The 13,139-nt window shown below is 40.6% G+C and overlaps 1 protein-coding gene across 2 annotated transcripts; it reads right to left on the bottom strand.

Annotated features, from left to right (window-relative positions):
• Window positions 1–1,612: 1,612 nt before the first annotated feature.
• Window positions 1,613–13,137, bottom strand: BCL10 (BCL10 immune signaling adaptor). 2 transcript variants are annotated; one of them, XM_042952456.1, is made up of 4 exons: window positions 12,847–13,137; window positions 6,205–6,303; window positions 5,536–5,824; window positions 1,613–2,549 (listed from the first exon to the last, which is right to left on the bottom strand). In XM_042952456.1, the coding sequence occupies exons 2-4, from the start codon at window positions 6,205–6,207 to the stop codon at window positions 2,194–2,196; spliced, it is 648 nt and encodes a 215-aa protein (XP_042808390.1). In that variant the 5' UTR covers window positions 6,208–6,303; window positions 12,847–13,137; the 3' UTR covers window positions 1,613–2,193. The 2 variants fall into 2 exon arrangements, with proteins under 2 accessions (XP_042808390.1, XP_042808389.1); XM_042952455.1 differs by lacking the exon at window positions 6,205–6,303 and having other exon boundaries at window positions 12,847–13,135.
• Window positions 13,138–13,139: the final 2 nt, after the last annotated feature.

The raw sequence follows: 13,139 nt of genomic DNA on the forward strand, positions 1-13,139 counted from the left end.
GTTTGTCAAAGCCTATAGAACTGTACAGCACAGGGTGAATCCTAACGTGAGCTATTAATAATGTCTTAAAACTAGTTCATCAATTCTAATGAATATACCACACTAATGCAAGATGTGAAAATGGAAAACAGAGGAAGATGGGGTATATGGGAATTATGTGCTTTCTGCTCAATTTTTCTATAAATCTAAAACCACTCTAAAAAATAAAGGCTACTAATTAAAAAACAAATTAAAAAGTGAGCTCAGAATTGTTGTCTTTGTATGAAGTGATAATATGGTATCTGTAAAAAGTAACTTTGTCATTGCTGCATTCATCAACCTGTCAATCTGTCATTCTAATTTATACATTTTTGGCAATAGGTGGTTTTCAGTGTCTGATGGAAAGAAAATTGACATCACAGGATTCAGAAAGCCCAAAAGGCTAAGTTTGTTAAAACATTAATTTTATTATCTGTATAGTTAACAGTCTGAAAGAAAACTCAGTGTTATAAACCATAAATGTAGGTGATACAGCGTATCCAAATTTTTTCGATCTGAGTAAATTCTATTCAAATTTTAAAAAGTAACCACATATCAAATTTTTATTTTCATTAATGAATGAAAAGTCTGCTTCTGCTTTTTAAAGAGATTTCTTCAAATGTAATGTTACTATTTTCTTATGCCTTGCTGAAGGTGAGATGTTTCCCTATAATCCTTAGAAAATGTTACACTACAAAAATCATCCAGGCTTGAAAAAAATTTTAAAGCCAATATGCCAATCTTCTTCATGACTGATAAATTCATTGGTCTATCCAGAAATGCAACTTGATCTCACAACCTGAAGTAATGTGTGTATAAAAATTGGCATACATAAAAAAGTATTTTAGGTATTTATTTCCTAATGAAATACTTGAAACTTCCAAAACAACAGCACTACAAATTAAAACCTTTTATTGTTAATAGCATATTCCATCTCTGCTTTTTGAAAGTAATGGAAATATATGAGACATATAACCAGGAAAATAGAATTATAATTTAAATAAAAATAGTGACAGCATAAAATTTATAAAGGTGTAAAATTAGTCAAACTTTGTTATGTAACAAAAAGACAGATCAGGCTAATGGCCACTTGTTCCAAACAATATTAAAGACAGAACTGTCACACACACACACACACACACACACACACACACACACACACACACACACACTTTGTCCTAGTTATTTCAACTTGTACAGTGGTCTTCATTAAAAGCGAATGAAAAGCACAGAAAAATGTTTTTAAATCTCATCAAATTATATGCAATAGCAGGCTTTTGTCAAGATTTTTGTGTAGGAATTAAAATGATAAGCAAAGACTGTGAAAATCCTAAGAAGGTACTATTAGTAAGGTGAGTAAGAAATGTATTTTGGCAAATTGAGATCTTCGGTGGCTCCAACCTCAACATTTCTCTCTGATGTCACCCCACATTAGAAGGGGACTCTGTGGGGTGCCTGGGAGGCTCAGTCATTTGAGCATCTGACTTCGGCTCAGGTTGTGATCTCACGGGTTTGTGAGTTCGAGCCCAATGGCGAGCTCTCTGCTGACAGCTCGGAGCCTGGAGCCTGCTTCTGATTCTGTGTCTCCCTCTCTCTCTGCCCCTCTCCTGCTGGTGCTCTGTCTCTCCCTCTCAAAAATAAAATTAAAAAATTAAAAAAAAAAAAGGGGACTCTGTAAGTGTCCCTAAGACCAACTGAGTGGGAAAGAGATTCTTTTCAGTACACTTGGCAGTTTTCCTGTCAGTGATCGGCTTTATTCCAACCAGAAATAGCTTAATCTGAAAATTTACTGCTGAAGAATTAGAAAGGACTATTAGACCTCGAAAATTTCTAGCACAACTGCACTGAGACATTATTCCCAGCCTGAGACTCTACTCTCAAATAGAGCAATGTTCTCTGTTAGTCTTAAAACATAAAAAATGTGAACACACTCAAGATACCTCAAAAATGGAAAGGACAGAAAACACTGAAAATTACATGATCAACATGATTTTCTTTAGCTATCTAAAAGTACGCTTCTTTTATTCTAAAAGACTCTATTTACAAAGTATGCTTCCATTGCATTTTAAAAGACGCATATCAAATGTTAAGTCATTATAGCAATTCTATAAAAAGATTCATATCCTTTCAAATATTTTTTGTCATTAAAAAAAAATTAGAAGGCTGTAATCTCAGTCACTGACGCGAAAGAGCACGTGATCGTAAGGGAAGAAACATCTCACTAGAGTTTCCACAAGTTCCTCCTCCTTCTAACTGCAGCTCCGGCGGCAAAGGGGGGGCCCCAGGGTCCCCAGGTCTGGGAAGCGTAGTTGAAGAGAAGGTGGGATTGTCAGTTCTGCCCACTTCTAGAACAGGCAAATTCAAGGAAGACTCCGTAGAAAAAAAGGGGGCTGTGCTGGATTCTCCTTCTGGATGGTATATGACAGTGGATGCTCTCAGTTTTTCAGAGAAATTACTCTCATCTGAATTTGTTCTATAGAAGTTGTTTGTGGCGCCATCTGGAAAAGGCTCACAGCTGCTACATTTCAGTCCTACAATAAAATTATTCAGATGTAAATGAAAAAGTCACTAAAACAAAACAAAACAAAACAAACATACAAAAGAAACTCCACCCCACAGCCATCTTGTAAGTTTTGAAAGATTACAAGCTGGTTACCACACAACGAAAAATTTAAATAGCAGTTTATAAATTCTGTCATAATCCGTTTCATGTTTCATTTGCTTTTCCCAACAACCATGAAGTACACCATTATTTTTTATTTCCTAGATAAGGAAGTCATCTCAAAGAAGCTAAATGACATGCTGTAAATCACATTTAATTTGTGTACTCATATACTTAACTACTGAATGACCTGGAAAAAATTATGTAGCCCCTAAAATTTTTCATAAAGTAAGAAATAGCTTTCACAACTAGTATTCTTTAGCATTCTGGCACAAACGCAGTAAGAAACAAACTGTAAACAGGGCATATGCTAAAATTCTATGAGTTAATACCAATTATAGATTCCTGAGTCATAGGGTGTTAGAAGTAGAAGGAATTTTAGAGGTCCCCTGGGATAGCTTCTCACTATCAGAGACGAGAAAATAGAGGCCTCAAAGAGTGAAGTCATGCCCAGCATTCTAGAACTACTTCATGGGAAAGTGAGAACTAGAATCCAGGTCTCTTCACATTAAATAATGTTCTGGTTCCCAACCTTAGAGTTTAAATGATAGTGGCTCTTCTGATCAAAGAATTTTACCATATCCAATGGGTATAGGTATCAATTAGCCTCAGGGTGAAAGAATGAACACAAACAAATTTTATCTGTTCGGCTTAGCAAATATTTAACCTGTCTATAGGCACAGAACATCCTGAGTTGACAAATTTTATGGAAAATCTGCAAAGTCTATAAAGTACATTCATGTCATTTTTTCCCCCACTAGCTTTTCAGCTTCACAATACATTCAGCATTTCTGTTCCATGCTATATAAACAATTTTCTTTTCTTTCTTTCTCTTTTTTAATGTTTATTTATTTTTGAGAGAGAGAGAGAGAGAGAGAGAGAGAGAGAGAGGCAGAGAGAGGCAGAGAGAGGCAGAGAGAGAGAGGGACAGAGGATCCAAAGCAGGCTCTGTGCCAACAGCAGTGAGTCCAATGCAGGGCTCGACCTCACAGACTATGAGATCATGACCTGAGCCGAAGTCAGACACTCAACTGCCTGAGCCACCCAGGCGCCCCTAAATGATCTTCTTAAATGTGCTCAGGAGCGAAGACTTCCAGTGTGTCCCAGTACGGACTTAACAGACTGTGAGTTTCTTAAGAGCAGAGTCCTAAATTACTCATTACTGTATCCCCAGTGCCTAGAACAGCTGGAGTAGAGCTATATCACATGCACATTTATCTCAAGTGCTCTGCAGAAAGGCACAGAGAGAGAGAGAGAGAGAGAGAGAGAGAGAGAAGGGGAGAGAGAGAAGGGGAGAGAGAGAAGGGGAGAGAGAGAAGGGGAGAGAGAGAGAGAAAGAGATGGGGTTTGTGGGGAGAGGAGGATTTAAACAGTGCGGGCAATTCTATGAAGTATTCCAATTGGTCAGGGTGTACTCCGGGGTGAGGGTGAGACGTGGGCGGTGAAATTTGCTAAGCCGTTAATCAACCTCCATTCCCACACCCCTCCCGTCTTGCCAGACTGTGACTCTAGTATTTAAAGTTACGGATAACTTCTATAACATGATTCTTATAAACATGCCGCCCACTTCATTCTGTGATCAGCAGGTGGAACAAGAACTATCAGAGTTGGACTTACTATAAAAATACTTCGTCTATATATTGTTCTTCGTGTGTGATGTGCATTTTCAGCGGTTATTTTTGAATAGATTGAACTGACATTCTGCTGACTTCAGAAACCAACTGCTGCGTATACTGGGATTTCATTACAGTTAGAACACAGATTTCATTACACTCAGAACACTGAGTGATAGTCGTCCACTTTTCCAGTGAAATGACATGATAAAAGGTAAAAACAATGTAAATCAAATGTAATTCTGAAGCTGAAACTTTTTGAATAAAAACAAAATGATCATTTCTGGGTTTTTTGTTTTGTATTTTTCAAAAAAAAAAAAAAAATTTTTTTTTTTAAATTTTAGGGGCGCCTGGGTGGCGCAGTCGGTTAAGCGTCCGACTTCAGCCAGGTCACGATCTCGCGGTCCGTGGGTTCGAGCCCCGCGTCAGGCTCTGGGCTGATGGCTCGGAGCCTGGAGCCTGTTTCCGATTCTGTGTCTCCCTCTCTCTCTGCCCCTCCCCCGTTCATGCTCTGTCTCTCTCTGTCCCCCCCCCCCAAAAAAAAAAAAAAAAAAAAAATTTTAACTAGGCTCCACACCCAAAGTGGGGCTTGAACTCACATCTCTGAAATTAAGAGTCACGTGCTCTACTGACTGAGCCAGCCTGGAACCTCTGTATTTTACTTTTTTTTTTTTTTTTTTTTAAATTTTTTTTTCAACGTTTTTAATTTATTTTTGGGACAGAGAGAGACAGAGCATGAACGGGGGAGGGGCAGAGAGAGAGGGAGACACAGAATCGGAAACAGGCTCCAGGCTCCGAGCCATCAGCCCAGAGCCTGACGCGGGGCTCGAACTCACGGACCGCGAGATCGTGACCTGGCTGAAGTCGGACGCTTAACCGACTGCGCCACCCAGGCGCCCCTGTATTTTACTTTTAAAAGCACTGTCAGGGGCACCTGGGTAGCTCAGTTGGTTAAGCATCTGACTTCAGCTCAGGTCATGGTCTTACAGTTTATGAGTTCGAGCCCCGCACCAGGTGAGCTCAAGCCCTGCTCCGGGCCCTATGCTCTCTCTTCCTCTTTCTAACTGCACCTCATGGGATTCTCGCTTTCTCCCTCTCTCTCTGCCCCTCGCTCACTCACATTCTCTCTCTTTCAAAAGTAAATAAATAGCAAAAACAAAATTTTAAAAATCAATAAACATGAAAAATAAATGAAAGCATTGTCACATTTAAATGAATTCTTGGCCACTTAAAATAGTTTACCTTTCAGATGTTCTAGTTTTATATTTCTAAGTTTCAGCACTTCATCTGTAATCTTCTGAATCAGGAAGTTCTGTGTTTTTTCTCGCCGAATAGATTCAACCAGCGTATCTAGTCCTTTGGGGTTTTCTTGTAAGTAGTCTAGTAATTTTCCAGCCCTTTTTCTACTTGATGTTCGGCAAGAAATTTCTTCAGTGTCTTCTCTACTGAGTATTTTTTTTGCACGTAGATGATCAAAATGTCTCTCAGCTATGATTTTCTCACACAGGTATACACGTAAATTTTCTAAAGCCTAAAAGATACAAACCATGCTTCAGTGTTTTTGTTTTTTTTTAAACACCAGAGGAAATCACATAGGTGACTGATTATTAGGTGACTATTATTAGAATCTTAACTGGTGGGAGAAAACGTACTGAAGTCAAGAAGCTCAGGCCTACTAAGATCTATGTTATTAAGACAAACGGCCAAGTGGACAGAAGTAGGTCCTAGACTAAACATTGCTCAGTTTCTATGCTGCTTTAATCACATCTTCACACCTACACACCGAGACCAGGTTATCATGAGGAGGGGGTGAATCTAGAGGGCCTGGGTCGTGGAAGTAGGGAGGTCTGCTGCACGCCTCCACCTTCAGGGGTACAGATGAGAGCAGAGGCTTCCATACATTTTAGTTACCATTTAACAAGGAATCCGAGATTAGTCAGGACCAAAGAGGAGAGCTTAGTGAGGTCTCATAATTTATAACTTTCTCGTGTTTGTTAATTTTCCATTTTCCTAGAGTAAAACAAAATAACAGTAACAATAATAATTATAACAACAGAAACCCTGCACTAAAAGGACCCATAATGTATCTATCTTTGGAGTCAGTTGGAAAGACTAACTCAGTGAGTCAGTTGGGAGAAGGAAAGCAGAAGGGGTGGGGGTGGGGAGGCAAACGCTAAAGAAATAGTGAATGTTGGAAGGAATTAAAGAAATGAAAAGGAAATCACAGAAAACAGACCTAGATCTGAGAAGTGCCTCAGGAAATTTAATTAGCAGAAAACTGATGTGGGTCCCAATAAATAGCATTAATAATTTGATTCTGCTGACTATACTCTAGCTCCTTCATTTACTAGATATGTGATCTTGGGTAAGTTAACTCCTCAGTGCCTCAGTTTCCTCATCAGAATATTATGAGAAATAAATATATGTAAAATACTTAGAAAGGTACCTGGTAAATAGTAAGTGGTCAATAAATGTTAGTGATGAAGACAGTGATGACTAAATGGACTCACAGGTATCATGATGAGCTACAGGGAATGGAAGATCTTAGAAATACCCTACCTAGTACATGGTGGCAGGAAAGCAAGCTAGGTGAAGGGTTCCTATAGTTCTCAGGCCACTGAATTCCCACATTCATTTATGTATTCACACAACAAACATTTCGTATATCTAGATACCTACTATGCTATGTGCTGAGCATACAAAGATGAACAAGGCTTGGATCCTGCATGCAAAGGGCACATCGTCTAGTTGGGAGAATACATAACAAACTCAAGCCAGTAATTATAAAACAATGTGAAAAGACCCAGAATTAAAAAGAAAAAAACAAAACAAAAAACCCACAAGTACTGGGGAAGCACAGAGTAAGCAACTAACTGTACCTCTAGACCTGGGAAGTTTACAGAGGCTATACTTGTAGCATGAAGGTGCACAGAGGGAAACACTAACAAGACTAGGGTAGTTGGGATGAGGGGTGCATGTGAGGGTGGTGAGAAATGAAGCTGGAAAGGAAAACAGGTTGGATTAGGGAAGAACTGTTATAACATGTTGAGGAAAATACATCTCCCTGTAGCCAAAAGAGTCATCAAAGGTTTATAAATCAGAAGCAATAAAAAAACTTCTGCAGAGGACTGGGGGTTGGGGGGAGCAAAAATTTGGAGACCCATAAGAAGATTGCTGCCATATTTTACATAAGCTATGTTGAGTGTATGAATTTAAGCTGTGGGGATGGAGACAATAGATTTAAAAGCTGAACTCCTCGAGGGGCACGTGGGTGGCTCAGTTGGTTAAGTGACTGACTCTTGATTTCGGCTCAGGTCTGAGCTCATGATCCAAGAAATAAAGCTGCACTATCACAGTTGTGCTGTCAGAGTGGAGCCTGCTTGAGATTCCCTTCCTCTCTCTCTGCCCCTCCCCCACTGGTGTCCGCATCGTCTCTCAAACAAACTTAAAAAAAATAAATTAAAGGGGCCCCTGGGTGGCTCAGTCGGTTGAGCGTCCGACTTCAGCTCAGGTCATGATCTCGCAGTTTGTGAGTTCGAGCCCCGCATCGGGCTCTGTGAGGACAGCTCAGAGCCTGGAGCCTGCTTCAGATCCCGTGTCTCCCTCTCTCTCTGTCCCTTCCCTGCTCATGCTCTGCCTCTGTCTCAAAAATAAATAAAAACATTTAAAAATTTTTTTTAAAAAAAGCTGAACTTGAAAAACTCCATCTGCTGTCATTTTTACCACTTAGATGCTGATCATTCCCAAATTTGTATATGCAATCAAGACTTCCCAAAGGTACTTGGACATTCCAAAGGTACTTCATTTTTAAAAAAAAAATTTTTTTTTAATGTTTATTTATTTTTGAGACGGAGGGAGACAGAGCGCGAGTGGGGGACAGGCAGAGAGAGAGGGAGACACAGAATCTGAAACAGGCTCCAGGCTCTGAGCTGTCAGCACAGAGCCGGACGCGGGGCTCGAACCCACCACCCATGAGATCATGACCTGAGCTGAAGTCGGACGCTTAACTGACTGAGCCACCCAGGCGCCCCTCCAAAGGTACTTCAAATTCAACATGTCCCAAACCAAATTTATTACCTCTGCCTGTCCCTTTTCTCTGATATTCTTTTTTTGTTTTTTAAGTAGGCTCCACTCCCAGTGTGGACTGTAAAGCGGGGCTTGAACTGACAACCCTGAGATCAAGACCTGAGCTGAGATCAAGAGTCTGATGTTTAATCAAGTGAACCAGCTAGGTGCTCCTCCTCTGATATTCTTAACTAATTTGGGAATACCACCACCCATCCAATCATACAATAAACCTACAACTCATCCTTGACTTCCTGTCTTTCACTCACTTGCCGTATCTGATCACCCATCCACCAAGTCCTGCCAATTTACTCCTTATTTTTATTGAGTCTGCCCCTTCACTTCATCTCTATTATAAGCATTGCCTTAGTTCAGGTCTTTATCATATGCTGCATGGACTATTCAGAATAGACACCTAGCTGTACTTCCTAGTTCTTTCCTCCCGCTCAAGTGTCTCCTTCACACATCTATTAGATCTTCCAGTTTTTCAAGAAAAAAAGTACCATATGAATTTTACTAATATTGAAATACTGTCAGTGAATTTTGTAAAAATTTAAAATAGTGTGTTCCACCAACTTAAAAGATGAAGTTCCTCAACTATGGCAGAACAGTGGAGAGGTCGAGTTTGGCTCTGGATCAGGCCAACTTCAGTTCGGATCTTAAATCTGCCATATACTCCTGTAAGAGCTGGGGTAAGTTATTTAACCCCTCTAAGCTTTGGGTTCCTTACTGAAAAAATAGTGATACCTTCAGAAGGACTAAGTGAATATGAAGGCTTGACACAGTTCCCGATACACAGTAAGTACTCAATAAGTAATAGCTGTTTGATAATGGCAGACAGGGCAATTCATAGTATGGATCCTGCCTACCTCTCCAGCTTAATCTATCACCACCTCCATGTGTCCTGGTACATCATATTCTACCTAAAATTGCTGTTTATCACTCTACAGTTCATTGTGTTTTTACCTTTGTCTTGTTTTCTCCTCTCATACCCAAAGTCTGCATTTATCCTTTAAGATTGAGCACAGTGGGCATCTCCTTTGGGAAGCTTTGCTTAAACTCCCTAGACGGAGTTAGGCACCCCTCTCCTCTGTCCTTGTAGCATCCTGTGCATATATTTCACTTTTCTATATAGCAGGACTCCACAATTCATTTCCACTCTGTCTCACTACTCTTCTCAGCTACAGTAACCTCCTGTCAAATCTGATACTTGCCAGTCTTCATCTTACTTCTCAATAGAGTGGACACAGTTGACCACTCCCTCCTTAAACTACTCTTTTCTTGTTTTAGAGGAATACCACACTCTCCTGGCTTCATTCTCATCTCTGTGGCTGTAACCTTTCACTTTGTAAAACTCCCCTATGATCTCCCTTTTCCCTTCCAGCTCTCAACTTCCTAGGTGAACTCATTCAATCCCACATTTATAGTTCTAGCTCAGATCTCCTTTCTGATCTTCAGACTTGTAGGTCTAATAACTGATTTGACATTTTCACTTACCAATCTAATTCCACTCTCTTTCTCAACTAAATCTATCACCAAGTGATATCATTTCTACTTCAAAAATCCATCTGGAATTCCCTTCTTCCATCCATTTCCCCTGCTTTCACCCTGATCCAAATCACCCATTAGCTCTCAACTATATAAATTCTAAGAATCTCCGCACTGGTTTTCCTCTTCTCACTTCTGCTCTCCTCAGTTCATACAATATGCAAGGAGACTAAAAATATAATTCTTCAATAGGTCCCTACTATACTTGGGGAAAAAATCCTAACACTTTATTACCGTCTCTAAGACCCTTTATGATCTAGCTCTAGCCCACCTTTCTAACTTCACCTCAGGGCACCTGCTGCCTTCTGCCTTCTTCCAATTTCCCCAAGTCATCAAGGTCTTGCTTGCTTTAGGTCTTTTGCAAATTCTATTCTGCCTAGAATAGAATTATTCCCCCAGTTCTGTCATATTCTTCAGCAGCCAATTTAAATCTAATCTTCCCTGACCATCCTATTGCAAGTAGATTCCCTGCTATTGTCTCAACACCTGTCTCCTTCATAGTACTTAGCTTAATTTGTAATCATATATTTATTAGTTTTCAACCCTGACGACCTGTATGTTTGAAGCAGGCAAAAACCAGGTATGTTTTGTTCAACTCTGTATATCTTGCACTTATCAGAATGTCAAGTAGTGTTATAGATGAATGTAAAATACATTGAACTTATCCTGTAATTGGAGATTATCGTTTTATGTCTGTCTCCCTCCTTCCAAGAAATCAAGCTTTTCAAATTGGGACTGTGTCTTAGTTTTTAATTTTTGAATTGTTAGAATCACGCCTGCTTCACAGCAGCATGTAATCCATATTTATGAAACAGAACTAAATTCAACCAAAAAGATGAGGTAAAGAACTAGATGGGGGCAGGAGGTGGGGATGGAAGGAGCACAGTGAAAAAGTGGGATTTTCCAGGAGGATGGGTGGTGGTACACTATCCAAGACAGAGAATACAGCAGGGACAGCAAGCAGCTTTGGGGAAGGGATAATAAAAAGTTCAGTTTTTGAGTGTGCAGAAAAAAGAAGTGGATTTCCAGCAGATATTTGGAAATAAGCACCTAAAGCTGACAGATAAGGAAGTCCAAATATGTGTATGATAATTTTATTTTTTTTAATTTTTAAATGTTTATTATCGAGACACAGAGAGAGAGACAGAATCTGAAGCAGGCTCCAGGCTCTGAGCTGTCAGCATGGATCCCGACGTGGGGCTGGAACTCACAAACTATGAGATCATGACCTGAGCCAAAGTCGGATGTTTAACCAACTGAGCCATCCAGGCACCCCTGTGTATGATAATTTTAAAACCTTCTGAAGTCATCAACCGTTTTGAAAATAGCATGAAAAAAATTTCTAAGAAAAAAATATGCACATACTTTTTTTTTAATAGACTTCCCGAAACCCATTCATGATTCCTCAAGGTTATGAATTTCTGATATAGATATAAATTGAAATCATGGAGATGGATAGTATCAATGAACTGATAGGAAAAAAATGAATAAAGACCTGGGAGACACTCCTCATATCTGTGATTGTGTACAGGTTTTATATTTATGCCCACTCCTAACCTCTCACAACCCTTTTTTTTTTTTTAAATCAGCTGTAAATTGGGGACGATAATTATTTCCCTCAGAGGCTGCTGTAAAGATTAAATGGAAACACTGCAAAGTGTGTGACAAAAAAACCTGGAACACTGAAGGCTTAGTTCTTGACATTCCTGTTTTTACTGGCACAAATTTTATATAAAACATTCAGGTATTGTACAGTAGTTATCAATGTCCCAGTCTTATCTCAAATAGAATGTAAAGCAGAGGCCTGACTGTCCTTTTTTTTCTTTTCTTTCCAGGCCCAAGAACAGTACTTTATCCATACAGTAAGTGCTCCATTAAATATCTGAATGAGGAACCTAAGGCACAAATCCCAGTCATAGCCAGTTTCCTTCTACTGATGAGTCATACCAATTGTAATTGCGAATTCAGTGTAATAAACCTTTCAAGGGAGGGAAAGGGGAAGAATTTAAGGTAGATTAACGTTTAAAAAGCTGCTGTTTTGTCCAGTTCACAAAGATGATTCTGTATACATACTGCAGTGTTAAACCAGAACTCATTTTCTGTTGAGTTTCTGTTTTGGCAGGTTTTTTGTTTTTTTTTTTGAGTTTCTGTTTTTAATTTGAAATTATGTAAAGTATTTTAGTGGTACTCCTATAGGTCTCACATGGCAAAACAATTAAAAGCAAAAGAGAACAAGAAATACCTTAACAAAGTCATTCTTTGCAAATAAGTATTAAGATGTGTGCAGTTCTGCAACATCCAAGCAAAAGAGACTAATTTAGGTACTGAGTATTTTCAGCATTTACCTGTATATTAATTTTCGACTACACCGCCCCCCCCTCAATTTAAATATGTGGGCGTTTGCCTACTAGGGGAATTCCAGGTTGTGCTTTCAGCTGTTGAGCTTCCCCCAACCCCCTTTATAAAAGAGTTTCACATATTTGCTTTGGGATCCTTTAACTGACTTTGCTCCAGGTTGAGCCAACGGCCTAAGGAGTCTGACTCAAGGATGAACCTGGGCAGTCGATTCCCAACAACGCAGCTCCAAAGTACAGCGGGGGTAAAAAAAAACACGAGAGGAAGAGTGAAGAGTGGGCAAACAGCTGACTGCGAAGAAACGCTCCACTGGACAAGGTTTCAGAAACCCAAGCCCTGCTTTTAGCGATTTAAAACGTAGATTAACAGGTCACGGGGGATCACTTCCACCAAGGCCCTCGGATGTAGGGCTCCCAGCAGTCCTGCGGTGTCTGGACCTTCCGCTTCTCTGACCCGCAGGCTCTTTTCCGACTCGGACTCCCACTCCGGGTTTCCGCTTTCCTTGCCCGCCGGGCCGCAGCCTGCCCCTGCCCCCCCCTCGACCCCCGGCCCTCGGCGGCATCTGGACCAGGTTATGCTACTCACGTCCTTCTTCACTTCTGTCAAGTCCTCCTCGGTGAGGGACGGCGCGGTGGGCTCCATGGCGGAGACGAGTTAATGCTTCTTCCGGGTCCGGGAGCTGCCGCAGCACCGCCAGGCCAGGCTGGGGGCTTCGGCCTCCGGGTGAAGGGGGAGGAGGGGAGGCAGCCCCGGGCTAGAGGAAGAGGGCTACCCCTTCGAAAACAGAGGGGCTCAGAGCTGAAACCGTAGAGCTTCCGGCTCCGCCTCTAGGGCCCAGGGTGCTGTAGACTTTTACGTTTCAAAGCGCGCTTAGCGCC

This window comes from Panthera leo, chromosome C1 (genome assembly GCF_018350215.1).
Source record: "Panthera leo isolate Ple1 chromosome C1, P.leo_Ple1_pat1.1, whole genome shotgun sequence".
NCBI classification, from domain to species: Eukaryota; Metazoa; Chordata; class Mammalia; order Carnivora; family Felidae; genus Panthera; species Panthera leo.

Bases quoted from the DNA above. Each gene is read 5' to 3' on its own strand.
- BCL10 (XM_042952455.1), bottom strand. From the start codon at position 12,903: ATGGAGCCCACCGCGCCGTCCCTCACCGAGGAGGACTTGACAGAAGTG. The intron at 5,825-12,846 runs GTGAGTAGCATA...TGTATCTTTTAG, and splicing joins TGACAGAAGTGAAGAAGGAC to GCTTTAGAAAATTTACGTGT. The intron at 2,550-5,535 runs GTAAACTATTTT...ATTTTATTGTAG, and splicing joins AAAACTAGAACATCTGAAAG to GACTGAAATGTAGCAGCTGT.